The sequence below is a fragment of the Dasypus novemcinctus genome (genome assembly GCF_030445035.2).
Source record: "Dasypus novemcinctus isolate mDasNov1 chromosome 8 unlocalized genomic scaffold, mDasNov1.1.hap2 SUPER_8_unloc_2, whole genome shotgun sequence".
In the NCBI taxonomy this organism is placed as follows: Eukaryota; Metazoa; Chordata; class Mammalia; order Cingulata; family Dasypodidae; genus Dasypus; species Dasypus novemcinctus.
The window spans coordinates 1,414,618-1,430,635 of record NW_026688124.1 but is presented as its reverse complement, the minus strand read 5'-3'; the positions used below and the strand labels follow the sequence as shown (position 1 = coordinate 1,430,635).

Below are 16,018 nucleotides of genomic sequence, written 5' to 3'. Positions count from 1 at the left end.
ATTGTAAACTTCTGTTCTTATTCATCTCTATCACCTCTACTCACTACATGCCATGGCTTATCTCAGGCACTAACATTATTCATGAATTCATTATTTACCCAATGAGTCCAAGGGTTTGTTGAGAAAAAGAAAAACATCTGTCATGTTTTCAGAGAATACACAGCCTTTATGGAAGCTAGAACCCAATCTTGTAATGGTTATAAGGAGATTACTCATTGATCAGTCCCTAACTTACCATAATTATTAAAGAGTTCTGTATGACTTAATTTAAGCTCAGATCCTTGAATAGTCCTACATGCACTTGGAATATCTACATCAATAGGAGAAATCTTCACATCTCTTGGAAATTTCAGTTAAAAAAGAATCACCTACTTACCTGTGATTGCATTTTCAATACCTTAGCTGACTTCTATCTTTCTCTGGATTTTCACTCACAACCAGACAAGAAGAAGGTGAGCAAAGCTGAGAATGGACAAAGAAACCTTAAGATTCAAGTGTTGAATACAATTTTGAGGCCCACTCATCATGAATGCCAAACCCTTCACCTGGGTATATTCCCAGCCAAATCAACAGTAAGAACATGCATGAAGAGTGCTCCAAGAGAAATAAGGGAGGACCCTCCTTTCCCAGGGTCAAGAGGTTGGAAGGCTTGTCTTCTCCAGCTAATAATGATGATATGATTACCTTCATTATTCAGATAACAGGAAAACCCATGAATTATATTTATTTTTTTTAAATTTATTTTTATTTATTTAATCCAGTCACATCTTCATCTTGTGTTTTTGCAAGACATTCCTCAAACAATATTATTAGTACATCTCAGAGATAATTTGTAGCTCTCTTTCTCACCCATTTCTGTATTGTGTCATGACAATTTCACATATTTATTCAATTCCTTCAATTTATTACAGTGTTGGTTCTAAAACGACAATGTACACCTCTATTTTCATAGATAGAGGCACAAAAATCAAATATAACTTGTTATTACCACGATCCCAGAAATCTAAAAAAATGTCTCCTTTTCTAGAGGTTGCTCTCTGGTTAACCAAGGTGTCTATCAAGATGAATAAAATCAAAATATGCCACTTTAACAAAATATTTTCCTTCAAATTCAGTAATTTTAAGTTAGGGCTCCTCCAGGCATCCAAAGATTGAGTAAGAAATCATCACTCAGAAACAAATATATTTATACTGAGCTATTATTTCAGCACTGAACACTATAATCATCCTTCATTTCCATGGAAATCCTCTCACTTTCCCATATCATCCCTTCGTCTCTGTTTTTCATTTCCTCAGAGATTCCTTCACTGCACCCCAACCTACGGTGTCCTTTGCCTTTCTCAGAGCCTATATTATAATTCTACTATTCCTTTATGCCACTCATATAATTTTTCATTATACATTTATTTGTTCATTTATTGGTGTCTACTCCTGGTCTAACTGCATAAAACCCTTCCCTGAATGGTAAAATATTATATGAGTTTGCCTTTGAAAATAAACAAATAATTATAAATCCAGAAATATATTATAATATCCACAATAAGTTAACCTGACCTCAGATGGCCTGGGTCCAACTGCCTGCAGTCAAATGAAATAATACTTTCTAACTAAAAAAAAAGACATTTACAAAATAAATTAGGATTCTTCTGCCTAGTTAAAATTCTCTTCCTTATTCAAGAGTACACAAATGGACTGAAAATACAAGGAATCCTACTTCTTAATGAGTGTGCCTTTACTACATGTGTAGCTCAGAGCTTCTTTGTCTCTAGAAAATCACCATTTTGATGATTTGATGATGGTGAACTCTGTTTTAATGGAGTTGATAACATCATTAATCCTATAATCCCAAAGATACTACTTGATTAACTCAGATATTAGTCAAGATAAATCTACTTAAGACATGACTTGTGTCATTCACTTCCTTCTAAATCTCTCAAAATCAACCTTCCTGCCTTATCCAAGAGGACTCAGTTTTATGGATTTTGTTTGTATTGGATAAGTACTCTAAAGCACCTATAGCAGAGGATTCTTACTAATCTGTATATCCAGGAGGCACTGAAATCAACCAGTATTTTCTCAGTCACCCATGTGACTCTATATAAGTAGAAATACTGTGCTGAAAAAATATACATGGAAATTAATTGTTCTAGAGTATGTATATTTTACTATTAATCAAGGGAAAGATCATCCAGTGTAGGTCTTGCTTTGTCAGATTTACCTTCAAACTTCAAAATATTAGGGGTTCCCCAAAATAAATGATTAAGTTTCAGTGTTGATTTTCCTATAAGTTGGGTTTTAAGGAATTTTTTAACAAAAGTTATCAAATTATTTCTGCAGAGAAATCAAACAAGATATTTCTATTTTAAGTAAAAATGTATTTGCACCCAAATACATATTTTGTCATATTTTAATTCACTTCTGAAATAAAAATAATTGCATTTCATTACTTTTGTATCATGCATTTTAAGTAATCAATTATTCCATTTTCATGGTTTTCTTATATAGTCCTGTGTGTTTTCAGCCTTTTTCTGTAACATGATTAAAATGTAATGTCTGTGTAACTTACCAAGCACCATAAGGTAGATAAATTTCTGTAGGAAAGCACATAAAACACTCTAGTTTGATATTAACCAGACCTGTTACTTCTTTGTAAAGAAAAATTCATGATGGAAACATGTAATGCTATATTTGATCTATTATCTTTTTCAGCATGAGAGTTAGAGACTCCAGGAATATGATACATCTTGATGTTATCCAGAAAAGAATAATAGAGAAACTCCCCAGCCCATTCCCAGAGGTCTCAACTGAATGATTAAGTTTCTTTTTATCTAGCCTGTATAAAAGCTGTAAGAAAACCCCTCAACAGAGAGGCCAAACTGAGACTGGTTAGATCTCCTGTCCTCCACTGGCCAATAAAGACACTTTTCCTTTTTAGCCTAGTTCAGTGTGTCTCTGCTAGGCTCCAAGCCCATGGATCCTTCTGATCACTGTCATTTCCAGACAATATTTTTCGAGAAAGTGAATGTGTATAGGTTGGAGGACACTCTGAGTTATGCCTGTCTGAAAGCACAGCATCATACTAGCAAATAAAATGTATAGTCTAGTCCTACAGGGTTTGAGTCACTTTAGAAGGGACAACTTAAAGGGAAAACTGCAAGGCTACTTTGTGTACATGATCTAGATTTATTACATTTTTGCAGATAGAAAATCTCTCTAGGAAATACCAATATTTTGAATGAATAATACCACCAGTTTCTTTATTGAGCCACCCTTTGATGGGTAATTTCATTCAATCTGGTTAAGGATTATTTAAGAAGAACAAGAATTTCAAATGGTGATGAGTCCCTATGACTTACTGATGAAAAAATAGTGGGAAACTCAATGCAGAATATAGTTTTAGGTTTGGAACTCAGACGTGATATTTGGACTGGAAAGTGTAAGTTTCATAACCATAGGTGATAAATAAGTCAAAGGAATGGAAGATATTGCCTAGGTAGAAAGAAAGAGGTAAAGGAAGGGCTTGGACTGAGTTCTCAGGAGTTTCAAAATTTAATGTTTCAGTAACTGCTTGAAAATATGTAAGATATCATCAGAAAAAAACAACAACAACAAAAAACCAAGAGAGTGTTTTGACCTGGGAAACAAGAACAGAAATGAAAGATAGAAGGAGGAAATCAAGGAATGTATTGAGAATCTTGTAAGGTGAAGAGGCTTTGGGTGGTTTCATTGACATGGAGGGAAGAAGCTCCTCAAGTGTAGTGCATGGAAATGCAGAGGGTGTAAGCCATATCAGAGTGCACTGAGGAGTGGGCAGGAGGTGAGGATAAATCCACTAACTGCAGCTCATAGAAAAAGGCTGGCCTCAACTGGCAAGAGAATTCAAAAACTCGGTTAGGAAAAATCACTTACCAATTAAATTTAAATATTTTAAGATAGTACTTTCAAAGAATCAAAGTGTGAAAAATGACACTATTTAAAATCATAATGAGGGTAGGCAAGGTCACATCTCATAGTCTGGAGAACTCCCAAGAATCCAAAAAAAAAGAGGGGACATTGAGGTCTACTCTATTCTGAGGCAAGTTCCAAATAAAAGTCAATTTTGTTCTTCTCCCAAAATTCTGCAGTTTGATTTCTTTATTTATTGCAAAAAGCAACCTCTATTTTAACTTGCTTTGTATAGGGAAACATTTAATAAATCCAATGAGTGATCCATTCTAGGGAGAAAATTCTGATTGCACAGACTGCAGATAATGAACTTAATTAGAATTTCATCCAGTGAGATACATTCTGTTCACCTTGATTGAATTTACAAGATAATTAAAAAGTTAAAATCCACCTATGATTTTGGAAAAACAAGAGATAATGTCATTGAGAAGGATGACTGAAAGGCTACTTTACTAATTAATTCATCAAATACTTTACAGTTCATTCCTTGTAACAGGAAATATGCAAAGTCCTAGAAATACAAGAGGGTACCAGATATACTGGTTTTAATATGAACAAAGAGTTTGAATTCTCCAGAGAAAGGATGGCATTAAAAATAAAGTGAAGAGTTCTGGGAAGATTATACCTGGGGAGTTTGCAGGGCTCAGCTATCTGACAAAAACAATGGAGAAAGAGCCAAAAGCTGTACAAGGGACATGCTTTTGGGGTCAGCAGATCAGAAGTGTGCTACACAACTCTCAGAAGGTTGAGGGACAGAGAGATGAAGAATCCAGAACAACAAATGTGAGTTCTCAAATACCACAATGGTTGGGAAGTGCTCCCTTCTCACACCCCCAATATAACAAGCTGGGGTAAAACCCCAGGCTCACCACAGCCAACTGCGAGTGGAACAGATGTCTTCCTCCCTGTCACCTGTTACAAGGAAAAAGGGAAGGGGAGTTGAAGGGCTTCTCTTCAGTATATTTGACCAGGAGAGCTATAAAAGGAAAACAAACAATGAAGCAACCCTGTGGAAGGGTGTGCTGATGAGTGCCATCTGCCTGCTTGTCTGGAAATTGCAAAAACAAAACCCCCTTTGGGGTTTCTCTATACCCTAATTCCTGGGAGAAAATCTGCACAACATTAGTCAGTCCCTGGCACAATTTTGATAATCTAAGCTGGGCAATTTTAAAGTATTAATATAACTTGAGCCATATATCAAAGAACAGCTGTAAAAAAAAAAAATAGGAAAGAGAAAAATTGGCCAACAGAGTAAATGTTGACAAATAGACATCAGCAAAAAAAATTACAAGTCATACTAGGAAACAGCAAGAGTTGGCCCAGACAAAGGAACAAACAAAATATCCTGAAGAGATAAAGGATTTTAAAAAAATAATCAATGATAAGAACACAACTTTCCTAAATCAATTCAAGGAATTAAAAGAAAATATGACTGAAGTGATAAAGGATATTAAGAAGACAATGGGTAAGCATAAAGAACAATTTGAAAGCCTGCAAAGAAAAGTAACAGGCCTTAAGGGAAGAAAGGCATATTAGATGAGATTAAAAACATATATTGGAGGCACATAATGCAGATTTGAATTGCTAAAAGAAAGAATTAGTAATTAAAAATATAGAATATCTGAACTGAAAAAGGTAGGAGAGCAGAAAGAAAAGAGAATGAAATAAATGGAATAGGATCTCAGGGACTTGAATGACAATGTGAAACATAAAAAAATTCACATTATTTTTTCCCAGAATGAGAAGAAAATAAAAAAGTTTCAGAAATAATATTTGAGGAAATAATGACTGAAATCTTCCTAATAGTTCTGAAGATATAAATATCCAAGGACAATGCACCCCAAACAAAAAAAATCCATATAGACATACCCTGAGGCACCAATTATTCAGAATGACAAATACCAGAGATAAAAAGAGGATTCCAAAAGCAGCAAGAGAAAAGGAAAACATCATTTACAAAGGAACCACAAAAAGAATAGTGATGCCATCTCATAAGAAACCATGGAGGTGAGAAGAGAGTGGTATGATGTATTTAAGGTATAGAAAGAGAAAAACTGTGAGGCTAGAAATCTGTATCTATAAAAATTGTCCTTCAAAAATGACAGCGAATTTAAGGTCCTCACAAGCTAAACTGATAAAAAATATGTAATAAAATGATCAAAATTACAAAAGCTACTATAAAGGGAGTGCTGCAGCTTGAAAGGAAAAATCAAGGGTGAGATACTTGAAGAAGAGAACAGAAATTAAGATTATTAGGAAGGGTAACTTAAAGGGTAAAAAGACGGGGGCGGCAGACTTGGTCCAGTGGTTAGGGTGCCCGTCTGCCACATAGGAGGTCTGCAGTTCAAACCCCGGGCCTCCTTGACCCTGTGGAGCTGGCCCATGTGCAGTGCTGATGCGCGCAAGGAGTGCCTTGCCACACAGGGGTGTCCCCCGCATAGTGGAGCCCCACGTACAAGGAGTGCGCCCCTTAAGGAGAGCCGCCCAGCGCGAAAGAAAGTGCAGCCTGCCCAGGAATGGTGCCGTACACACGGAGAGCTGACACAACCAGATGACGCAACAAAAAAAGAAACACAGATTCCCATGCCGCTGACAACAACAGAAGTGGACAAAGAAGACGCAGTAAACAGACACAGAGAACAGACAACCGGGGTGGGGGGAGGGGAGAGAAATAAATAAATAAATCTCTTTTTAAAAAAAGGGTAAAAAGACAAAAGTAAGATACGACAAAGGAAAGCTAAAGGACAAAATGGATGTAGTAATGCTTTTTAAATAATAGCAATGAATGTTGATGGCTTGAAGTCTCCAGTCAAAAAACGTACACTGGTAGAATGGAATAAAATATATGAGCTATCTGTATGTTGTCTATAAAAGACTCACCTCAGACATAAGAACACAACAAGGTTAAATGTGAAAGGTTGGAAAAAGATTCCATGCAAATAGTAACTGAAAAAAGAGCTGGAATAGTGATACTAATACTGGACAAAATAGACTTTATATACACAATTGCTATGAAAGATGGAGACGGTCATTATATATTAATAAAAAGACAATTCACTGAGAAAAAATTAATACACTAAATATTTATGCAACTAATTTCAGTGCCCTAAGATACATGAGTCACATGCTGCAAAAACTGAAGGGAGAAATACATGTCTCTAGAATAATAGCTGGAGACTTCAATTCTCCACTCTCAATACTGGATAGAATATCTGAACAAAGAATAAAGAAATAGAAGGCTTGAAATGATATGATAATTGAACTAGACCTAACAGACATAATAGAACACTGCACTCCAAAACAGCAGGATATACATTCTTTACAAGTGCTCATGGATCCTTCTCCAAGATAGACCATATATTTGGTCTCAAGACAAGACTCAATAAATTTTAAAAGACTGAAATTATACAAAATACTTTCTGTGATCATAACAGAAAGAAGTTGGAAACTAATAATGTATGGAAAGAGGGAAAATTAATAAGTACACGGAGATTATAAAACACACTCTTAAATAGTCAGTATGTAGAAGCAGAAACTGCACGAGAATTCGGCAAATATCTTGAGATGATGGAAATGAGAATATAATATATCAAAACCTCTGGGACACCACAATGAAAGAGCTGAGAATGAAATGTAGAGCCCTCAATGGTTATACTAAAATAATGATAGAGGAGAGTGGATGTACCTCAAGTGATTGAGCATCTGCTTCCCATTTACTAGTTTCTGGGTTCAACCCCTGGTACCTTTTCAAAACAAAATAAAACAAATTAAGAAATATCTCTCAATGGAGAGCACATGTAGCTCAGTGGCTGAACACCTGCTTCCAATGAACGAGGTCTTGGGTTTAGAACCAGTAACTCCTTAAAATAAGAAGAGCTAAAATTAAAAATCTACCTGCTCACTTGGATTAAATAGAAAAAGAAAGGCAAATGAATTACAAACCAAGCCAAGGAAAAAAATAGTAAGGATCAAAGCAGAATCAATGAAATAAAACCCAAAAAAGCAACAGAATATCAACAAAACCAAAAATCAGTTCTTTGAGAAGTCAATAAAATCAACACTCCATTAGCTAGATTAAAAAAAAAGACAGGATATGCAAATAAATTAAATCACATGTGAGAAGTGGACATTACCACTGACACCTCAGAAATAATAGAAATCATAAGCAGAGTCTATGAATAACAGTAAGCAAAATACTAGACAATATATAAGAGGTGGAAAAATTCCTAGAAATACACTAACCACCTTCAATGACCCTAGAAGAAAGAGAAGACCTCAACAACCAGTGAAGAAATTAAGTCATCAAAAAAATCCCAAAGATGAAAAACCCAGGACCAGATGGCTACACAGGTGAATTCAACAAAACATTCAAGAATGATCTAATACCAATCTTGACCAAGCTCTTCCAAAAAATTGAACAGGAAAAAATGCTATGAAACTCATGCTATGAAGCTAAAATCACCCTAATACCAAAACCAATAAAGATAATACAAAAAAAGAAAACTACAGACCAATACCTCTAATAAATATAGATACAAAAATTCTCAACAAAATACTTGCAAACTGAATTCAAAAGCATGTTAAAAGAATTATACACCACAATCAATTGTATACCACATTAATAAAATGAAGAAAAATCAGTTTGTTGATTTACAGAATCAACACAATCTAAATAAAAAACCCAACAGACTTTTTTTCAGAAACTTAAATGACAATTATCAAATTTATCTGAAGGGAATGCATCCCTGAATAGCAAAAACTTTTTAAAAGGAAGACTGAAGTTGGAGGACACTCACTGACTTTAAAGCATATGACATACCTACAGTGGTAAAACAGTACAGTACAGGCGTAAAGACAGATAGATTGACCAATGGAACCAAATTGAGAACTCAGAAGTAGACCCTCATATCTACATTTCAAGTGATTTTTGCCAAGGCTGCTGTGCCCACCCGGCTGGGCCAGAAGAGTTTCTTCAACAAGTGGCGCTGGGAGAACTCAATAGTCATATTGAAAGAAAGAAAGAGTGCCCCTACCTCTCAACTTAAACAAAAGTTAACTCAAAATGGATTAAGGACCTAAATATAAAAGCAACAATCATAAAACCTCAAGAACAAAATATAGGAAAACATCTTCAAGATACTGTGGTAGATGGTATTTTCTTAAACCTTATACCAAAAGCACAAGCAACAAAAGAAAAAATAGACCAATGGGACCTCCTCAAAACTAAACAGTTTTTCACCTCAAAGAACTTTGTCAAAAGGGTGAAAAGGCAGCTGACTCAATGGGAAAAAATATTTGGCAATTACATATTGGATAAGGGTTTAATATCCATGATATATAAAAAGAACATAGAACTCAACAATAAAAAGACAACCAAACAATTAAAAAGTGGGAAAAAGACTTGAAAAGACAATTTTCCATAGAAGAAATGCAAATGGTGAAGAAACACATGAAAAAAATGTTCAACATCACTAGGAATTAGGGAAATGCACATTAAAAGTACAATGAGATATCAATTAGACTGGCCACTATTAAAAAGTCAGAAAACTGTAGATATTGGAGAGTATATGGAAAGATAGGAACACTTATTCACTGTCAGTGGGAATGTAGAATGGTACAGCCACTGTGGAGGTTTGTTTGGCAGTTTCTAAGAAGCTGAATATAGATTTGCTATGATCCAGCAATATCATTGCTAGTTATATACCCAGAACTGAGTGCAACATCATGAACAGATATTTGTACAACAATGTTCACAATGGCATTCATGATTGACAAAAGGTGGAAATAACCAGGTGTCCATCACCTGATGAATAAATAAACAAATTGTGGCATACACACATGATGGAATATTGTGTACAAGAAAAATGAACTCATGAAGCATATCACAACAAGGATGAATCTGGAGGACATTATATTGAATGAAGCAAGCCAGGCACAAAAGGAAAAATATTATATGATTCCACTATTCTGAACTAAATATATTATATAAACTCATGGCATTAATTATTAGAATATAGGTCTCCAGATAATAGAAGGATGATAGAGAATGGAAAGCTGGGGTTTGACTGTGCAGAAGGGGTTAAAACATTTGTTTTTGTAAATCTTTGGAAATGAATGGAAATGGTGAGGGCATTTCTTGTAGTTTATGACTAGCAGAGCTATTGTATGGGTATGACATGTGACAGTGGCCAAAAAGGAAAGTCTAAGGACATTTATATGCTAAAAGCTAAAAAATGTAACATGGGACTGTGTATAACAAAGTGAAATCTCATGCAAAATACAAATATGGTGATACTGCATATATGACTGCTTTATAAAATATAAATATACTAGAGAGATGGAAACAGAATAGTAGCTATGTATGGAAAGGGAAGCATAGAGAGATAGAGAGGTGATTAGTTTTGCTTTGTTGGTTTTTTTTATTATTTCTGGAATTATGAAAATGATCTAAAACTGTGTGGTTTTACTGAATACCACTGATTGCGCACTTTGGACAGATTTATGCTATATAATATGTATCAATAAAATTAAAAAAAAAATAAAATGATATGAAGAAATATGAAAATTTGTGATTGACATTAATGTGACAAAATCAAAACAGGTTGGTGAGATGAAGTATGTAGGAGGGCATTGCTAGCGCAGAGGCCCACATAATACTCTTTAAGACATTTTATTATTACTACCTCTCATTAAATAAAATAAGAAACTGGTTTTAGACTTTGTTTTTGTAGGGAAATTTAAATGTAAATGCGTACAATAGAGTACTATGCAAGTTTCTGGTTTTCTTACTAAGAATTTAGATTTATATTCGAATGGAATTGAATGATTTCACTTTTTATTAATTTCCTAATTTTAGTGGATTTTAAAAATCTGAATATAGTTTTGCAAATATCACTAGAAAAACATTGTGAGATATATAAACTTATACAGACAGATACATATAACAATAAATTTCCTTTTATTAAAAGATAGAGTTGTATTGTGTGCGATGGGGTCCTCTTTCTTTCTTTTAGATATGGTTATAATGTTCTCTCAGCACAATTTCTTGAATAGACTGTTCTGACCCAGCTGGGAAGGCTTAACAGCCTTGTCAAAAATCATTTGACTGTAGTTGTGAGGGTCTATTTGAGTTCTCAATTTGGTTCCACTGGTTAATACGTTTATCTGTATACCAGTACCATGGTATATTTTTAACCACTATAGCTAAGTAATACAATTTAAAGTAGGGAAGTAAGAGTGCTCCAACTTTGTCCATTTTTATGATTTTTTTTTTTGCATCTTCTCTCTTTTTACTTAGTTACATTGGGAAAACAGCATAGAATTGGCATAAGATTGACCAATGGAACCATATCAAGGACTCAGAAATACACCTTCTCTTTTATAGCCAAGTGATTTTTTAAAAGATTCACTTATTTATATTTATTTCTCCCCATTTTGTTTGCACTCACTATCTTCTCATCTCACTAGGAGGCACCAGGAACTGAACCCAGGCCACCTGTGTAGGAGTGAGGCACCCAAATACTTGAGCCACATCTGTTCCCAGCTTGTTGTGTCACTCATTGTGTTTCCTCACTGTGTCTCTTGTTTGAATTATCTCGCTGTGTCATTTTGTTGCATCAGCTTGCTGCTCCAGCCCATCACATCAGACTACTGTCTTGGTTGTCATCTTTAGGAGGCAATGGAAACAAAACCTGGGGCCTCCCATGTGATAGAAGCCCAGCAGCTTGAGCCTATCTACTTCCTTCAAGTGATTTTTTGCAAGGCTGTCAAGAACTCACAGCTGGGCCACAACAATCTATTCAACAAATTGCACTGGGAGAACTGGATATCCATATCCAAAAGAAACATGACCCTTATCTCACACCTTATACAAAATTAACTCAAAATGGAGAGATGGGGGCAGGCTAGTGGATGAGTAAGACATTGGAAGTGTCAGCTCATCCAACAGGGCAGTTAGCAATCTAAACAGAGCTATCAAAAGCATTTGTTTTTGGAGCTCAGAAGACCAGAAAAGCATCCTGCAACATCCTTGAAATAATGGAAGGAGGAGACTTCCCATTTGCAATGAAGATTTGTGATTACAGCACTCCACACAATGGAGGCCAGTGCCCATCTTCCAATGGTGGCACAATCCACCTAAGGAGCTTTATCATGGCTGGAGTTGGAAGCTCCATATACCAAAATCAGGGGAGGAAGAGGTTGTTGGGCACTGACTTCAGCTACTGATTAGAAAATTTGGGTAGCTAAACAATAATCCTAAGAACAACTAAAGTATGAATCTGACCAAGTTAAAGAGAGCCTGGAAGCCACCATTTTAACTCTGCCCCTGGCATGAAGTGAAGAAGGGTTGATTGAAAAATCACAGAGATGTTAGGGACTGGCTTATTTTCCCCCAGATCTAACTGCAGCCCTAGCCTAAGCTCAGGCTTAGGCTGGGTAAACTTGTACCACACTCTCCAAGCAAGTAGAGGGATTTTCAGCTGGCACAGCTGGATGGGAAGACACCTGGGGCTCCTTCCACCCCCATAGGATAGGAGGGGAGCTGTGTTTCCTTAACCTGTCAGGGAAAATTCAGACACTTTGGGCCACATGAACTCAACTGTTGTGCATCTCTTTCTCCACCCCCAGCCCATTTAGGACAAGTGGGGTTGGTGTTTCCTATCCTTTCTGGGTAACTGCAGGTGCTTTTGGCCCACACAAACTGAACAGTCAGACACCTGTAGCTCCATCCCTGTCCCCCAAGCAGTAAAGGAGTGGATCTGGGTTTCCTCAGACTTTCTGGGCATTGCCCACATGGGCTGGACTGTTGGGTAACTATGGATCCACTGTCCCCCCTCCAATAGTATAGGAGGGGACTGGTGTTTCCTCAACCTTTATGGGCAATGGCAGATACTACTGGCCTTCACAGTTTGATCTGTTGTGTGCCTGTGGATCCACCAACATTCCCAATAGGATAGGAGGGGACTGGTGAGCACAAAGAAGAATTTGAAAGCATACATAGAAAAATAGCAGATCTTATGGAATGAAAAACACAATAAATTTTAAAAATAACACTGGAGGCAGATATTAGAGTAAGCAGAAGAAAGGATCACTATGCTTCAAGACATGGCCACCAAAAAGTGAACATAAAAAGCACAAATGAAGAAAAAAATGGGAAAAAAATTGAAAATGGTCTCAGAGAACTAAATGATGGCAAGATATGTACAAATATAAGTGTCATGGCTATCCCAGAAGGAAAGGAGAAGGGAAAAGGGGAAGAAGAATATTTGAAGAAATAATGGTAGAAAATTTATTAACCCTAAGAAGGACATAGATATCCATTTCCAAGAACATATACTCCCATCTGAAAAAAAATCCAAATGAACCAACTCCAAGACACATGCTAATCAAAATGTCAAATGCCAAAGACAGAGAGTATTCTGGGAGCAGCAAGAGAAAAACGATGCATAACAGACAAGGCATACCCAATAAGATTAAATGCCAATTTCTCATCAGAAACCACGGAGACAAGAAGGCAGTGGTATGATGTATTTAGGGAATGCAAGAGAAAAACTGCCACCCAAGAAACTTATATCCAGCAACACTGTCTTTTAAAAATGAGGGCAAGTTTAGAATATCCACAGATGAACAAAAAATGAGAATCTGTAACTAAGTGACTGGCTTGCAGAGAAATGCCAAAGGGATACTATTGCCTGAATAGAAAATACAGAAGAGATATATTTGAAAGAGAGTCTAGAAATGAAGATTATATCAGTAAGAGTAACTAAAATTTTAACTAGTGATGAAAATATGACAGATAAAACCCAACAGTCAAAATGGTTGAAATAAGAACTGTCTTTATAGTAATAGCATTGATTGCATTTTAGTAGATTAAACTTCCCAAACAAAAGGCACAGACTGGTGGAATGGATAAGAAACTATGAGTCATTTATATACCATCTATAAGAGGATCCAAGGAGACCAAAAGATTGAAAGTACAAGGCTGGAAAATTATATTCCACACATGCAGTAACCAAAAAAAAAAAAAAAAGCTAGAATACCTACACTTACATCAGATGAAGTAGACACTACAAGCAAAACTATTAGAGACAAGAAAGGATAATATATATATTAATAAAATAAATAAAATTTTATTATTAATTATTAATATTAATAAAATAGGCAATTCACCAGGAAGAAATAACAATCATAAATACATATGCACATAACCAGGATGCCCCAAATTACATGCGGCAAACAGTGGCAAAACTGAAAGAAGAAATAAATGTCTCTACAAAAACAGTTGGACTTCAATATACCACTCTCAGCATTGGACAGAAATCTGGGAGAAGATCGATAAGGGAACAGAGAGCTTGAATAATATGATAAAGGGACTAAACCAAATAGACATATACAGAATACTGCACACCATGACAACAGGATATATATTCTTCTCAAATGCTCATGATCTTTCTCCATAATAGACCATACATTGGGACACAAAGTGATCTCAAAAAACTCAACAAGATCAAAATTATACAAAATAGTTTCTCTGATCATAATGGAATAAAGCTGGAAACCAACTAGAGGCAGAAAAAGGAAAAAAAAATCACAAATATATGGATATTAAATAACACACTGTTAAATAATCAGTGGGTCAAGGAAGAAATTTTGAGAGAAATCAATAATTATCTCAAGATGAATGTAAATGAGAACACAACATATCAGAAACTATGGGATGTGGTGAAGGCAGTGCTGAGAGGGAAATTTATATATTTATATACTCAATGCTTACATTTATATACTCAATGCTTACATTTAAAAAGAAGAAAAAGCTAAAATCATTTATCAAACTACGTAGCTGGAGAAACTAGAAAAAGAACAGCAAATTATTTCCAAAGCAAACAGAAGGAGTGAAATAAAACCAGAGCAAAAGTAAATGAAATTGAGTACAAAATAACAGTAGTGAGAATTAATAAAACCAAGTTTGTTCTTTGAGAAGATGAACACATTTGACAAATAGGCTGACAAAGAAAAAAATAAGATTCAAACAAATAACATAAAAAATTGAAGTGAGGACTTTATTACTGATCCCACAGAAATGAAAGAGATTATAAGAGTATACAATGAGGAAAACGGACTTGGCCCAGTGGTTAGGGCGTCCGTCTACCACATGGGAGGTCCACGGTTCAAACCCCGGGCCTCCTTGACCCATGTGGCGCTGGCCCAAGCGCAGTGCTGATGCGTGCAAGGAGTGCCACCCCACGCAGGGGTGTCCCCCCGAGTAGGGGAGCCCCATGCGCAAGGAGTGCACCCGTAAGGAGAGCCGCCCAGCACGAAGGAAAGTGCAGCCTGCCTAGGAATGGAGCCGCCCACACTTCCCATGCCGCTGACGACAAAAGAAGCAGACAAAGAAACAGGATGCAGCAAATAGACACAGAACAGACAACTGGGGGAGGGGGGGGGGAATTAATAAATAAATAAATCTTTAAAAAAAAAAAAGAGTATACAATGAACAACTGTATGCCAACAACTAGACAATACAGATGAAATAGAGAAATTCCTAGAAATGTATGAACAAATACACTGAAGCTAAAGAAACAGTAGACCTAAACACACTGATCATAAGAGATTGAAGAAATCATCAAACAACTCCTGAAAATAAAAGCCCAGGATCAGATGGTTTCAAAGGTGAGTTCTACTAAGAATTCAAAGATTTAAAACCAACCTTACTCAAGCTTTTCCAAAAAACTGAATAAGAAAGGCTACTGAACTCACTCTATGAGGTCAGTATCATCCTAATACCATAGCCAGATAAGCACATTACAAAAATAGAATTACAAACCCATTTCCTTGAAGAACATGGATGCAAAAATCCTCAACAAAATACTTACTAATTGAATACAATAACATACTAAAAGAATTAGTCATCATGATTAAGTAAGCTTTATACCAGGTATGCAAGCATGATGCAGTTCAACACAAGAAAATCAATCAGTCGAATACACCCAATTAATAATCAAAGAAGAAAAATCACATGATCCTATTGATTGATGCAGAAAAGGCATTTGACTAAATACTGCATCCTTTCTTG

General features: G+C 35.8%; 1 protein-coding gene across 1 annotated transcript in view; it reads right to left on the bottom strand.

The window, feature by feature from the left end:
- LOC101422170 (zinc finger protein 596-like) overlaps nucleotides 1–16,018 on the bottom strand; it is a 39,451-nt gene that overhangs the window by 9,507 nt on the left and 13,926 nt on the right. The window contains exon 2 of the mRNA XM_004481215.4: nucleotides 377–462. Within this exon, the coding sequence (XP_004481272.2) occupies nucleotides 377–388 (12 nt within the window). The 5' untranslated portion in view covers nucleotides 389–462. The remainder of the gene's footprint in view (nucleotides 1–376; nucleotides 463–16,018) is intronic.